The following is a 14,552-nucleotide window of genomic DNA, read 5'->3' on the forward strand; positions in this document are numbered from 1 at the left end:
TGTATGAAAAAGAATTGAGAACCAAAAGATGAACCCAGACACTTATTGTCATTTGATCTTTGATAAGCCTATCAAAAATATAATTTGGGGGAAAGATTTCCTATTTAACAAATGGTGCTGGGTAAATTGGCTGGCGACTTGTAGAACACTGAAACTGGACCCACACCTTTCACCTCTAACAAAAACTGACTCTCACTGGATAAAAGACTTAAACTTAAGACATGAAACTATAAAGATTCTCGGAGTGAGTGCAGGGGAAACACTTCAAGAAATTGGCCTGGGAGAATACTTTATGAAGAAAACCCCTGGGGCAACTGAAGCAACACCAAAAAATACACCACTGGGATCTGATCAAACTAAAAAAGCTTCTGCACTGCCAAGAACACGGTAACTAAAGCAAACAGACAGCCCTCAGAATGGGAAAAGATATTTTCAGGTTACGTTTCTGACAAAGATTTAATAACCAGAATCCCCAGAGAATTCAAACTTATTAATAAGAAAAGAACAAATGATCCCATTTCATTGTGGACAAGAGACTTAAATAGAAGCTTCTCTGAAGAAGACAGGCACATGGTCTACAGACACATGAAAAAATGCTACTCATCTTTAATCATCAGAGAAAAGCAAATCAAAACAACTTTGAGACATCATCTAAGTCCAGTAAGAGTAGCCCACATAACAAAATCCCAAAATTACAGATATTGGTGTGGATTTGGAGAAAAGGGAATACTTCTTCACTGCTGGTGGAATGAAACCTAATACGTTCCTTTCAGAAGAAGTTTGGAGAACACTCAAGGATCTAAAAGTAGACCTGCCATTTGATCCCACAATTCCTTTATTAGGATATATTCCTCTATATATCCAAAAGACCAAAAATCACTTTGCAACAAAGATATTTGCACCAAATTATTCATTGCAGCTCAATTCATAATTGCCAAGTCATGGAAGAGGCCCAAGTACCCATTAACCCATGAATGGATTAATAAATTGTGGTATATGTATACCATGGAATACTATGCAGCCTTAAAAAAGGATGGAGACTTTACCTCTTTTATGTTTACATGTATGGAGCTGGAACATATCTTTCTTAGTGAAGTATCTCAAGAATAGAAGAAAAGGTATCCAATGTACTCAGTACCTTTATTAAACCAATTTATAATTAGTCACACTTCCTTATGAAAGATAAATCACAACTATAGCCCTGGATGAAAGAGGGAAGAGGAAAAAGATGGGAGGAGATGGGAGAGGTTTGATAGAGGGTGGGTAAATGGGGGGAACACACCTATGAAGTGTATCGCAAGGGAATAAGTCAAATCTATCAAGTATAGAACACAAATGTCTTAACACAATAATTAAGTAAATGAGGTGAAAGCTATATTAATTAGTTTGATGTAAACATTCCAAATTATATAAAAAATGAACACATTGTACCCCAGAAATGCATAAATGTTTTCATGATGTATGTGTATATGTCTTAATAAAAAGAAAAATAAAGAAAGAAAAGAATTTCACTTTTTTAAAATTTTATTTCTAATGACAGAAAACTTTGCGAAGGCTGTGAATAAACGGTTAACTTGTTCAAACCACTCATTCAGCCATAACCTCAAAAGCAAAAAAGGTGTAGTATAAAAAGCCTCATTAAAATAATCTGTTTGCTTTTTTAATATTCTTTACTTCCCGTGTGAATAATGAACATAAGCATTAATTAAATAATGCAATGCATACAATACTCATCCACTGTAGTATAACTTTAACAACAAAACAAACTTATATATGGAAGTAAAATGATGTGATTTAGCAAAAAGATGAAAATAGTTTCAATCAGAAAACTATTCATGAATTATTGAGTATTCTTCCGTGCAAAATGAATATAGAATGATTTTATCTTTGTAGAGTGAGTACTGAGCCTTATTCAGACCCCCGCTCAAGAATCTCATGAAAAATGGAGAGGCAAACAAGAGAGCTACCAAGTTTAGCCTAATGAAGGCATTTAAAATCTCTGTTTATATTTTAATTTTTATAATGGTAGTCCTCTTGCAAAGTGAGCATGGTTATCTTTGGTGCAGCTTATTAGTATAGCCATATGTATTGCATCATCATATGGCCTCATCAAACATTTAATAATTAGGAAAACAGGTTACAGTCCAAAATCTAGAGAGTAGTGGATAGAGATGGAAATAAAGAAAGAAACAAAAGAAATTAAATTCTAGTGTTTTATTAATGTAAGCTTTGGAAAGAAAAAAAAGGAGATCAAGTGATCAATATTACTATAAATGAAGCCAGGTTCTCTAGTTATAATTTTCTCAAGATTTGGCCATTAACCATAATAAATTCTATATCTTATATAATTTTTAATAACCACAAAAATCCATGAAATTGATAGAATGCTTTATAAATGGATAATAGTTTACTGTCCCTCAATAAACCTCACCTTAGGCTCTCTCAGAAAACTATTTAAATTATAAAGCTTGCCTCTCTGTGGTTTATCATTTTGGTCAGTGTAATGCATCTGTTTTGGAGCTTACATTTTTCTAAGATAAAATAAACTTAATCCCAGAGTGTATTTCTTAATTTATGGACTATATGTACTTAGTCTTCCTTAAAAATTCCCTACTAAATTGAACTGCTCTGGGAAGCAGCATATCATATTAGGTAGGAACAGAGGCTTTCAAGTCAGACCACCTAGGCTAGGAATCCCAGGTTCACATATTTGCAGCTGTAATCTTGGTTGTCTCATTTGCAATATGAGGGTTAAAAGAGTACCTATCTCCTCGAGCTACTTGTGAGAAAATTGGAGTAATGTGCCTAGCACCTAGAAAACACAATAAATCGTAATTATATTTATTATTGCAGTTATTACTACATGAAGCAATGGAGTGTGGTGGGTAAGAGCAGAGGCAGATGAGAGAAGGGGAAAGAGAACCTGGGAAAAAGCCTAATGACCTTTAAAAGGCTTAAGCTAAGAGGTGTCCTATTGTTTCTGCTCAGATGCCAGTGGTGGGACTAAGTAATTGGTCACATTTTGATGCAAAAGGAGATAGGGAAGAAATGGAATATCCAGCTGGTTTGCTGCTTGCAGTGACAGCTCTAGACCCCTGAAGAGAGAGCACAGCACACATTTTGGTGGAGAACTATCCGTCTCTGCAACAAGAGCAAAACTAGCTGTCTCAACCCTATATATACATTTTTTTTTTTTTGAAAACAATCACATAAACAAAGCTTTATGGGAGAGGTACTTGTACAAATCAAGGACACAGAGAATGAACTCAGAAAGAAATGAGGCTGGAAATGACAGGAAACAGTTCCTGGGATGTGTTTCCAGGACGGTGTCCACTCTGGCTGCTACTGTGCAGGGAGCCTCAGCAGACAGGTGCGCTGCTCAGCTGGAAAGGGAGCTGCAAAGGGACTGTGTAGGAAAAGCTTAAAACAATTTGTAGGCTGGGCGGCGCCTGTGGCTCAGTGAGTAGAGCGCCAGCCCCATATGCCAAGGGTGGCGGGTTCAAACCCGGCCCCGGCCAAACTGCAACAAAAAGAAAAAATAGCCTGGCGTTGTGGCGGGTGCCTGTAGTCCCAGCTACTCGGGAGGCTGAGGCAAGAGAATCGCGTAAGCCCAAGAGTTAGAGGTTGCTGTGAACCGTGAGATGCCACGGCACTCTACCCGAGGGCGGTACAGTGAGACTCTGTCTCTACACACACACAAAAAAAAAAAAATTTGTAGGAGGGAGGGAGCAGAAGGAGTGACAGAATTTATCTTCCACATTTCTTCCGATTTCTTCACCAACCAGAGTCTTCACTTGCCTGCTTCTTAAGGGCCCTGGCCTCACCCTCACCCAATGAGGGGCATCTGAGGTGGGTTCAGTGAACAACAGGAGAGACTCTGAGGAGGCACCTGAGACATCAGAAATATGCCCAAGATAGTCACCTTGAGGAAATAAATTAGCCTTTTTGTGTAATGTAAATGTAAAACTGTATCAGCTTATAACAAAAATAGACTGAGTAGAAGCTATTATATTTATTATAACAAGATTTTAATTCAGAAATAAATGCTCATTTCTTGAAAAAGAGAGAATACTTTCTCTTCAAAAATAAACAAAAACACCCAACATTCTAGTACCCCAAATCACTAGCAAAGTTTTATTTTTCTGAAAATCTGGTTTGATTTGGGCATGTAATATACTGAGAAATTTCATTGAAGAAGCAGTTCCAGTTATTATTGACATCATTTATATTCATATACATAAAACTCACATCTTATAATCAAAGTATCATCTTCTATGGTGACAGGGGCCATACTTTAGACATTAATAAAATCAGGTATCCATTCAGCACTCTTTACTAAATCATTTGGCCCAAATGAGAATTTATAAGTGAGTTTTATCCTCCTCCATGAACAATTTTCCAGAATCAAAACCAGTTATGTGATAAAACTTAATCCCTCTAATCAGATTTTATATTTCACATGTAAGAATGATAAGGACCATTTGAGTCTATATTCTGGAATAGCAATTAATCCAAAATAAAAAGATGGCAGCTAATAACCTGTTGCATAAACTCTGAGCTTTGTCCATTATTTTAAGCCACATCTAGTAATAAGGGTGGAGGATGAAGGACCAGAGGATTGTTGCCTACATACATGCCCAGTCTTCATCGTGGAAACTACCACCAAGCAAAATCTGACCTTTGATATTTTATTAGTACACATTAAAAGACAATGGACCCCAAATATCCCATGAAAAATGGAAAACTTAATCTGAATCAGAGACAAAAAATATTAGAGAGAAAATACTCAATCAGTTATTATTGGGAAATGATGAAGATGGACTAAGAGAATAATAAACATCAGAAGTGGATAAGACCTAGCATCAATTTTTAATAACTTCATATCACTCCAACAAAGAGGCTTTTATATTGTCCAAAAAACAGTCACTCTTACATAATTCTATTTCAGTATTTTAAAAATCAGTCATTTCTATTTTAAGTTTACCCCCAGAAGAAATATATGTGCATTCTTCAATTTTTAAATTCATATTTAGTCAGTTTTTTAAAAGTTTATTTTTATAATGATGTACAATATGATCCATTGGCATCATGCAGTTTATTAACAGACTTTTTTCTTATGTTTTATAGCTGTAGAATCAGAAATACGTTTTCTATTAAAGGAGTCTTTAATTTCAGGCTTCTTGAATAAAATCTTGATCATCTTCCAAATAAATTCTACAACTTTTCTGAACTACTTATTCCAGTGCTTAACACTGAAATGCTGAAAATTTTCCCTTCTAATAATTCCTAGGCCTTTCTGCTGTAGCTTTGTGAATATGAACTACTGATCAGTACAATTTTTACACAGTCCTCTCTCTACTTGTCTCAATTTTCTCCTCTGAGGTTAAATGTATTTGTTGGTTTTAATCTTACTCAAATAAATTTACATTTATCTTTGATACTTATGAATCCACACCAAATCTTTATTTGCTTCAGTTCTTGCCTACAATCAGTGTAAATGGAAACATTGTGCTTTAACTTCCTATGCATTTCCCACTTTGTAAATCTCATTCTGAGATGTATTATTTGTTTTTGTTAACATATTGGACTAACCCAGATATTTTTCATTATAATTCTCCATGCAGTTCATCAATTGTTTCAATAGTATCTGTTGAACACTTACTGTGGGCCACTTGGCTAGATTTTGAAAAAATAAATGTAAGACAAACCCAGTTATCTGACTGCATAGCTGGAGGGAAGAGTCAGCCCCCCCAAATGGTTACAATTCACTATGTGAATAACACAGAGGGTTGCAAACGAGTATGTTTTGAAGTAGGAGAAAGGGAAAGGAGTGACTTGCCCAACAATAAGGAGAACCTGTGGAGACCTTCTTGGAGTTGCATTGTGAAAATGAGCAGGCAAGCAGGCTGGGTTGAAGAGGGAGATAAATGTTTTCTGGGTGAAAAGAATGAATGCATGTTCACATCCCAAAAGTATATAATTGTGGAAACGTGTTGTATTTGGTTGCTGCCATGGCTATAGCTAATGTGGACTAATGAGGAGAATAATTGGAAAAGGAATGAAAACAAGAAGGATGGGGAGGAGAGGATACAAAGCAGCCTGTATGTACCTCACTGATAGATTTGAACATTATCCTGTCAATAATATGCTTTCCAGGAAAATAATGTGAGGTTTGTAATTTAGGGGGGAAAAAAAGTCAAAAAAGTGAAGAATGAACTGAAAAGATTTTTATTGGTCACAAAGGCAAGAGCTAGAATAATTTAGGTGGGAGAAAATAAAAACTCAATTGAAGTTATGATCATGAGATAGAGAAGATGAAGCTAATTCTGGAATTGGGGCTGCTGTGCCTTTTGATTTTGGATGGCAAGAGAAAGGGCGAAGGGTTAAAAAATTTTCAGGTGAAATTATTAGTGATTATTTTTGAAGACAAGCCATAAAGAAAAGGGGCCAAGTCTGTGAACACAATGATTCCACTGAAGAGTCTGTGCTATCCTCTAGTGACGGCGTAGAAAAGGCCTGAGAGAGGGATGGAGGGAGGGGGGTGGGGCCTTGGTGTGTGCCACACTTTCTGGGGGCAAGACATGATTGCAAGAGGGACTTTACCTAACAAAATCAATCAGTGTAATCTGGCTTATTGTATCCTCAATGAATCCCCAACAATAAAAAAGAAAGAAAAAACAGTTCTGGCATGTGGAATAAGCTGTGGGCCAGAGTAACCCCCCGAGGAGTCAGCAAATGACAGGTGATGGTACAGGACTGGGAACATGACTGACACCCCCTGGAAGCAGTGAGCTGGGAGAGATAACAAGGGCCTAGAAGAATATGCCAGGGCTTACCAACAATTAGGAAGTGGGGAAAGGAAGAGAAGTCAGTGAAAGAAAAAAGAAGGAAGAGTATAAAAAGAGAAAGAATTTGGTCTCAAACTCATCAGCTCAGGTGATTCACCCGCCTCAGCCTCCCTGAGTGCTAGGATTACAGGCATGAGCCACCATGCCCTGCCCAAAGAGACATAAAAAGTGAAAGAATTTGGAAAGAAAATATGGTATTTTTACAGCTCAGGAACAAGAGGGTTTTAAGGAAAAAGGTCGACAGAAGCTAACGATACAGAGTTCAGAATACAGAGTTCAGGTAAGATGCTGATGGGAAAGAAGGGCACCAGATTGTTTTTTTGTTTGTTTGTTTGTTTGTTTTGTCAGATCTGAAAATGTCTTTATTTTTTTTAGAAAATGGATTCCAGGAAGGTTAAAAAGCAATACCAGAGAGTATAGATGCAGAATTGGATGTAGTCATTCAAAGCATTCAAGTAAGAATATGGCAATATAAACATCCAAAAAGCATCCCTTAGATGTTCAAAACAAAATGTTTAAGTCATTCCTAACTAATTTAAGCTTTATAGCATTTCCTAGACAGGAGAAACTAAAACAGTTAACATTTGAAAAGTCCTGAAAGCTTTTTCCTTGGTTAATTAGACCGTTTGCCTTTGATCAAATTCCTTCTTTTTTAACATGAATAAAAAGTATTACAAAGGTCCACGGTTAAAACAGACAACATGTTGCAAATTAATTCTAGTATAATGTATTCCAACAAAGCTTAGAAAATAAAGATGTTGAGGTGGCTTTGGACTAAGTTTAATAGTCATCTCCTCTGCTGACAACTTCTTTGCATGTTGGACGCAACAGTATGGTATGTTCAAACTGTGCTGTACATGATCCTTTAATGTCACATAATGGTGGATATGGATCTACAATGCCCGAGTCACACAGATTCTTCAGAGCCATTAAATATTTACTTTCTCCTAAGCGATCAAGCCATCTGCGGCAGAAGGCAAGGGTGCCGAAGCCTTATCGGCACATGTCCAACATCAAAATTTTTCACGTAATGTGAACATTCCATGTCATCATGAACAACACCTTTTCCTGTACTACCAAAGGGTTCAATTGCATACACTTTTCCTTCTTCCATTCTTGTTGCCTCTCCTTTCACCATGGGCACTGTTTTCCCAGCATGTATTCTATACTGCCCAATTGAATGTCCATTCAGATTACGGATTGGTTTCACTTGTTATGTCTTCCCATCTATTTCAACTTCATAGGATTCCATAACTTCTTAGATGGCCTCCCCAACGTCTATGATGTTCACATAGACGAACATCAATTCCAGCACACTTTATTGCAGTATTACTAGCATCCTTTACAGTTTTTAATAATGTATCATATTTGGGATTAAAAGTGACAGTAAAAGCACAGTCAATAATCCTACCACTTATGCATGTTCCAAAATCTATCTTACAGATGTCATTATACTGTAATACTGTTGTGTCACCAGCATTGGGAGTATAATGGGCAGCACAATTATTGAGAGAACACCCAGTAGGAAATGCCAGGCCTGCATTTAATCCATTCTCTTTTATCAATTTGCGTAAACAGTCTTCTAACTTTTCACAGATTTCTATCATTGTCATCCCAGGCTGGATCCAACTCATAACATATTTTCTAACTTGTCGATGTGCTTCTGCAGCTTCTCGAAAATCATTCCAAATCTCTTCACTGGCCTGATCTAAGGCTTTCTTTTCTTCACTTGTAGTTCTCCAAGCAGCTGTTTGCCCATCTTGTGTGGGTGGATATTCTCACTCTTGTCCTTTGGGAAATACACCATTGGGATACAGGTCACATATTGGAACTGAGGGTCTGTTTGAACTTTTGATCTCTCCTTCCTTCCTTCCTTCCTTCCTTCCTTCCTTCCTTCCTTCCTTCCTTCCTTCCTTCCTTTTCTTCTTCTTCTTCTTCTTCTTCTTCTTCTTCTTCTTCTTCTTCTTCTTCTTCTTCTTCTTCTTCTTCTTCTTCCTCCTCCTCCTCCTCCTCCTCCTCCTCCTCCTTCTTCTTCTTCTTTCTTCTTCTTTCCAGTTGCTCCATCCCCATCACCATCTCCATCTTCATCATCATCATCTCTTTCTTTTTTTCTTCCAATGCTTGTTTTTCCAATTTCTTGCTACCTCATCCACTGAGGCTCCTGATTCTTTATCAGGTTCTTGTTGCCCTACTGCAGCAGCCCCTTTACTCTTCTTCTTCTTCCATCTTTTTTTCTTGGCTGCTTCTTCAGCCATAGAGGCAGTTTCCTCCTCCCTGTCATCTGCATCCAAGTCACCATTCAGGTGGCTCCCGAGGCCGCTGCCTCCTCCACACCCGCCATGTTGCCTGAGAGAGTGTGAGGGAATGAGAGCGGCACCAGATTGTGTTGATCTGAATGGTCAAGACCTTTTAGAAAAGTCAGATGTCAGTGGTTAGGAGAGAATGGAACATGATCAGACAGAATGTGAATGCAAAACAAGGAAGAATCTGGCAATAATGAAAGGGAAATAGGTAAGACCAAGAAAAAGTCAGGTTGTGGAGCTGATGCTTGCTTTTCCTTTTTTTTTTTTTTTTGGTACAAAGAATTGAATTGAGCATAGTTACAAGCTAAATGATATAATCCATTTGAGAGTAGGAGAAAGGGACAGCTCAGAAAATAAGACACAAGATTGGATAAAATTAGGAACTAGAGAGGTATAAGCTTTGAGCTCCCTTTGGGGCAAGACAGGGCATGCCTTGTGGGTCATTTATGGACCATGTGGCACTGATGGGCCAGGTAATGTTGATACTGGTAGCAGCAACTTGTCATATCCAGGCAAGCAAGTTCATTAGGTAAGAGTCACAGATCCAGGCCTGGAATTTGGAAGCCAGAGGGAAAGTGAGAAATGTTGACACTTATAGAGAAAAAGTAAAATATGTGAATACTTGTTCTTGGACCTAAAAAAGGCATTGATTTTTAGGTAAATAAACTAGTAGGAGGAAGATAGAGGTATGGTGGGGAGGCCATGTATTCTGTTGTGATCAAGGACTTGGAACTTGGAGTCAGATAAAAGTGAGTTCATATCTCAGGTGGGGCACATCCTGAGTGTGTGATCTTACATAAGGCACCTGGTCACTACCTGTTTGAGATTGTTCATGTGTAAGTTGAAGGCAATAGTAATATTTTTATCAGATTGTTTTAAGGGATAAATGAGATATCAATATAAAGTGTTCATAGAGCAAGATAGGAAGCTGTCATTAAAGTTTATATATTTTTTTATTTTAATTATACAAACTAAATATGAAAAGTGTGAAAATTTGCGAAGTTTCCAGCACAAAAACTCCATGATGCCTGTGAAGTAGGAGTAAATCACTGGATGGGGCAGACTAATGAGGCCCAAAGCTTTGGAAAAGAGGTGTCATGAGGAAGAAGAGAAAGGGACCAGAAACACATCAAAAGTTTACCCAGCAAAGTCGAAGACCCAGCCGAAGGAGGTCTTGTTAGTCCAGTATTCGGTGGTATGAGAAAGATCACAGAGGGACAAGCAGATGAGAAGGGTATCAGTGGAGGGAGTTGCTGACTGTTGAATCAGGGACCACTGCTGGTCACAAAAGAAGTGAACTCAAGAGGGGCTTGAGAGGCTGGGAGACTGCACAAAAGTGGACGATTTCAATAACTTCAGAATCACACATGACAACAGAGTGGCAGTGAGGAAAGCTCTGGAAGTGGGATTTTGGAGTGAGAAGCAGCACAAAGACTTCTGAAGTGGAGAGGAAGTGAAGGGATGAGATCAGGAGGAATGGAAGAGACAGGGCGATGTGGAGAAAGTGCTCAGGTGGATGATGCCATGAGATTATTGAGAGAGTTCCGAGGGCAAGAAACCTGAGCCAGCTGCCATGTGATTTAGTCCATGATGCTGACAAGAACATTTTCGAGATTGACATCACTAGAGTATGATAAGACTGTGGAAAGCTTAGAATGCTTTTTACCCACAGGTTTCCTCTGTATCCTATGGAGTCTATAGGTAATATTACAGATACTGAGGCTAATATGGGATCCATAAAGAAGAGCCAATATTTTCCTTTAACCTGGAGGCCCAGTGCCCAGCAAAGTGACTCCCACATTGATACACAGCAGGTGTACAATAATTGCTCAGTGAATGATCCGTGACATCCCACATTCTATCTAAATATGAGTCCATTAAACCGTTTGTCACTTCTAAATCACAAACCAAAGACTTCATACCCATTGGGAAAAAAAATACAAATCTTAATTTTTGTAAAATTGGAATTTTAAGATACCCAAGTCTCCCTTCCAAATCACAAATGATAGTTGCATTTTGGTATTTTTCCTTCATTCATTAATTCAGCAAATACTCATTGAACAACAACTATGGGCCAGGCAATCTTCCACACATTGGGAAAAACAGTGGAGGGAAAGGCAAACAAGGCCCAAGCTCAGGGAGCTTAATTCAAATGGAGGGGGGGTAGGACACAGACGGTCAGCATATAAAAATATATATGTTAATTTCTGTCGGGAGGAGGGCTGCAGCGAAATTAAAATAAGTAGTGAGCCAGAGAGTAACCAGGAGCACTGAAGCACAACTCTTTTATACAAGACAATCAGAAAACACCTCTAACAAGGTGACATTTAACTGGGACCTAATGGATAAGAGGGAACTGGCCATGTGAAGATCAGGAAATATTCTAGGCAAAAAGGTAGGGCAAAGGACCTACTGCGAGATCAAGTTTAACAGAAAAGGACAAAAGCAAGATCACTATGCCTGTCCTAGAGTCTAGTGTGCAAGCCATAACTTTCCCCAAATTCATACATGTTTAAGCATGAGTCTGAGCACAGCGTATAGGCAAATTTCAAGCCCTGCGTAGTGGTGAAGAATAGGCTCTGAGCGACACTGCCGGCATCTAAATCCTGGCCCCTCAATTTCTAGCTCTGTTATCTTGAGGAAATTTAACGAATCATTTGACACACTTTCTTACCTGAAATATGGTAATAATAAGAATACCTACTTCATAAAGCTGCTGTAAGATTTAAATGAATTATTAATAATAGTTGTAAAGAACTTAAGGAAGGGTTTGACACATAAAAAGTGCTTGTTATATAAAATATATATATAATACTACATATAAGACTGTATTATATAGAAAAGATAATCCCTTTGTTATTATTAGTGATTATTTTTGTTGGTTCTGAGTATCACCTAATTTAATTAACTCTATAGGAAGGATGTCGTTTTTAATTTTCCTGCATCACAAATCACCTAACAATGAACACCATAATCATACTTTGAGATTTTCCACAATAGTAATCGCCTGGCTGGCAAAGTGTGGGTAAATCATTAAACACTTTCATGGATCAAAATATGAGGTATTTAAAGGTGATGGCAAATCTTGAGGAATTTCTTATGAAGTCACTATTAAATAAAAAAGGGAAAGGCAGGTATATTATAACTTTTATCCTGTCAACTGAATTTATCCTGCAGGAAACTTATGCTTGGCTTGTACAATGTTTTGAACAAAAATTATACAGTTGTCCCCCCCCAAAAGCCCTCACAACTTATTTTTTAAAATTCCAGAGATGTGGCTTCAGACAAATAGTATTTCTATTAAGCTCATAGAATTAGACAAAATAGTTATGAGGCAACATATGTGACAGATAATATCTTTCAATATTTTTACCATTATATTATTATTTTATGTATTATGCTCACGTTCATGTTGAAAACATTGCCCAAAAAACTATTATAGGCTATGTATATTAAAACTGATAAAGTAATGGTTTTTCTTTAATAAATTTTAGTTACTAAAAATGTTTAATAATTGGAGTTATGAAAATTTAAAATTATATGTGTGACTCACTTGTATCAAATGAAAATAAGAAGCAGCAAATATAAATGATATTCCTATAAATTTATTATTATGAATTATCAAGATAAAAACAAATTTTAACTAACATCTACACTGTAATTGGGTAATGATAAAGAAACTATACATTATAATCTATTTAGTATGTATTACATTTATTAAATAAAATTATACATATACTTACATGTATAATCTTAATATCTAAATTGTGAATTTCCAGAAGGCATAGTTGGTACAATAAATACAGTATTTACTGAGTTTGTTAGTATAGGAAACACAAACCTAAAAGGAGTCTTTGAGATTAATTAATCTGCCTGCTCACTTCTCAGATGATGTATGTAACAAGGCTCTAAATAACGTTTCTAAAGTCACAAAACTAAAAATTAACAATTTTTCGCATTATAGTATGATTTATTAATTTTTCTTTTCCTTTAAAGTGTAATAATTTGTGACTTACAATGGTTTTATGTTATCAATTGAATAGCAATATTCCACATTATTGAGTAGCAGATTTTAAATTTTTTTTAATAATTACTAAAAACACTATTTCAAAATGTCAACATTTTAAATATTATTTTTTTATATTATCTATAATGAGTGATATAATTTAAAAAATAGACTTCTAATTTTATATGGTAAAAATTATAAAGTCTCAGGCAGCGCCTGTGGCTCAAAGGAGTAGGGCGCCGGCCCCATATACCAGAGGTGGTGGGTTCAAACCCAGCCCTGGCCACAAAAACGGCAAAAAAAAAAAAAAAAAAAAAAAAAATTATAAAGTCTCAAATGAAAAATTCCTTCAAATTAGGTTTCCAGGAGATTGGAGCAAGGCTTTATATTATAACTATGTATAGCTACTAACTCAATAAAACCTATTTTCTTTGAAATGTATCTACAATGTTATATGCTTTTTAATCTTATTTCATTTTGGTTTACAGAAAACTGGGCACAAAGCAGAAAGTGTGGATTTGTATGGGGCACATATAGAATGGGCCAAGGAAAAATCAAGCAGAAAGAATGTCTTTCAGGTAAGAATGCTACATATATTCAGTTTATTCCTATTTCCTCTAAATCAGAGCTTTCTTGAGTAATCAAAGTAAGATTACCTTCTTGTGATGTGTTCATGTGCAAGAACTAGTTTTCTGAAGGTTATTACGAAAAATTGACTTGTTGAATCTTGTGTTTGGTTTGTTGTTTTCCCCTGATGATTAGTTGCTATCTGAACACAAAATATCTGTCGTGCATGAATTAGTTTTACACACAGATCATTGAATTTTGTGCTATCTTTTATGGTTTGGGGTTTAATTGTGTTGGAGTTTGAAAATGCTTAACAAATACTTTTAATATAGAATTTTCAGATACACAGAAACTAAGAGTCACTAATGATAAGCTACTGTTGTTCATAGACACTCCTGCCTTTTAGTCATTAATTATATCACCAGTGTAACTTAAAGGATGGAAAGGGCTGAATCGATAAAATGAATCTTTCCATATTGCATACTTTAATTTTCAGAAAACATTTATGATTATGATTAATAATTATAATAATATACCTTTAAATAGAAAGAACCATATGAAATCTTTAAGAGAAATTAAAAACTACATAATGTTAACCAAAATCATATAATTTAGGGTGATTTCTGTGGCAATTAATGATTTTAGACCATGGAGCTTGATATTTTTTATTTTTATATGAAATTTCAAAGTAACCAGTAAGTTTTATAGGTATATTTTAGAATTTATATTATTTAGTAGCCAGGAATCCAGATTATTACATTTTTTTTAATTAAATAACTTTTAAGGGCATTTGGCCTTTGAAGGGAAGCCAATTCTTCTGTTCTTAAA

At 36.2% G+C, this 14,552-nt stretch overlaps 1 protein-coding gene and 1 pseudogene across 2 annotated transcripts in view; one reads left to right on the forward strand and one right to left on the reverse strand.

The window, feature by feature from the left end:
• LOC128570682 (rho GTPase-activating protein 15-like) overlaps positions 1–14,552 on the forward strand; it is a 152,329-nt gene that overhangs the window by 35,990 nt on the left and 101,787 nt on the right. For both annotated transcript variants that reach the window (XM_053570063.1, XM_053570064.1), the window contains exon 5: positions 13,646–13,735. In XM_053570063.1, coding sequence (XP_053426038.1) covers positions 13,646–13,735 — 90 coding nt within the window. The remainder of the gene's footprint in view (positions 1–13,645; positions 13,736–14,552) is intronic.
• On the reverse strand, positions 7,553–9,189 carry LOC128570678 (methionine aminopeptidase 2-like; annotated as a pseudogene).

Source organism: Nycticebus coucang, chromosome 18 (genome assembly GCF_027406575.1).
Source record: "Nycticebus coucang isolate mNycCou1 chromosome 18, mNycCou1.pri, whole genome shotgun sequence".
Taxonomy (NCBI): domain Eukaryota; kingdom Metazoa; phylum Chordata; class Mammalia; order Primates; family Lorisidae; genus Nycticebus; species Nycticebus coucang.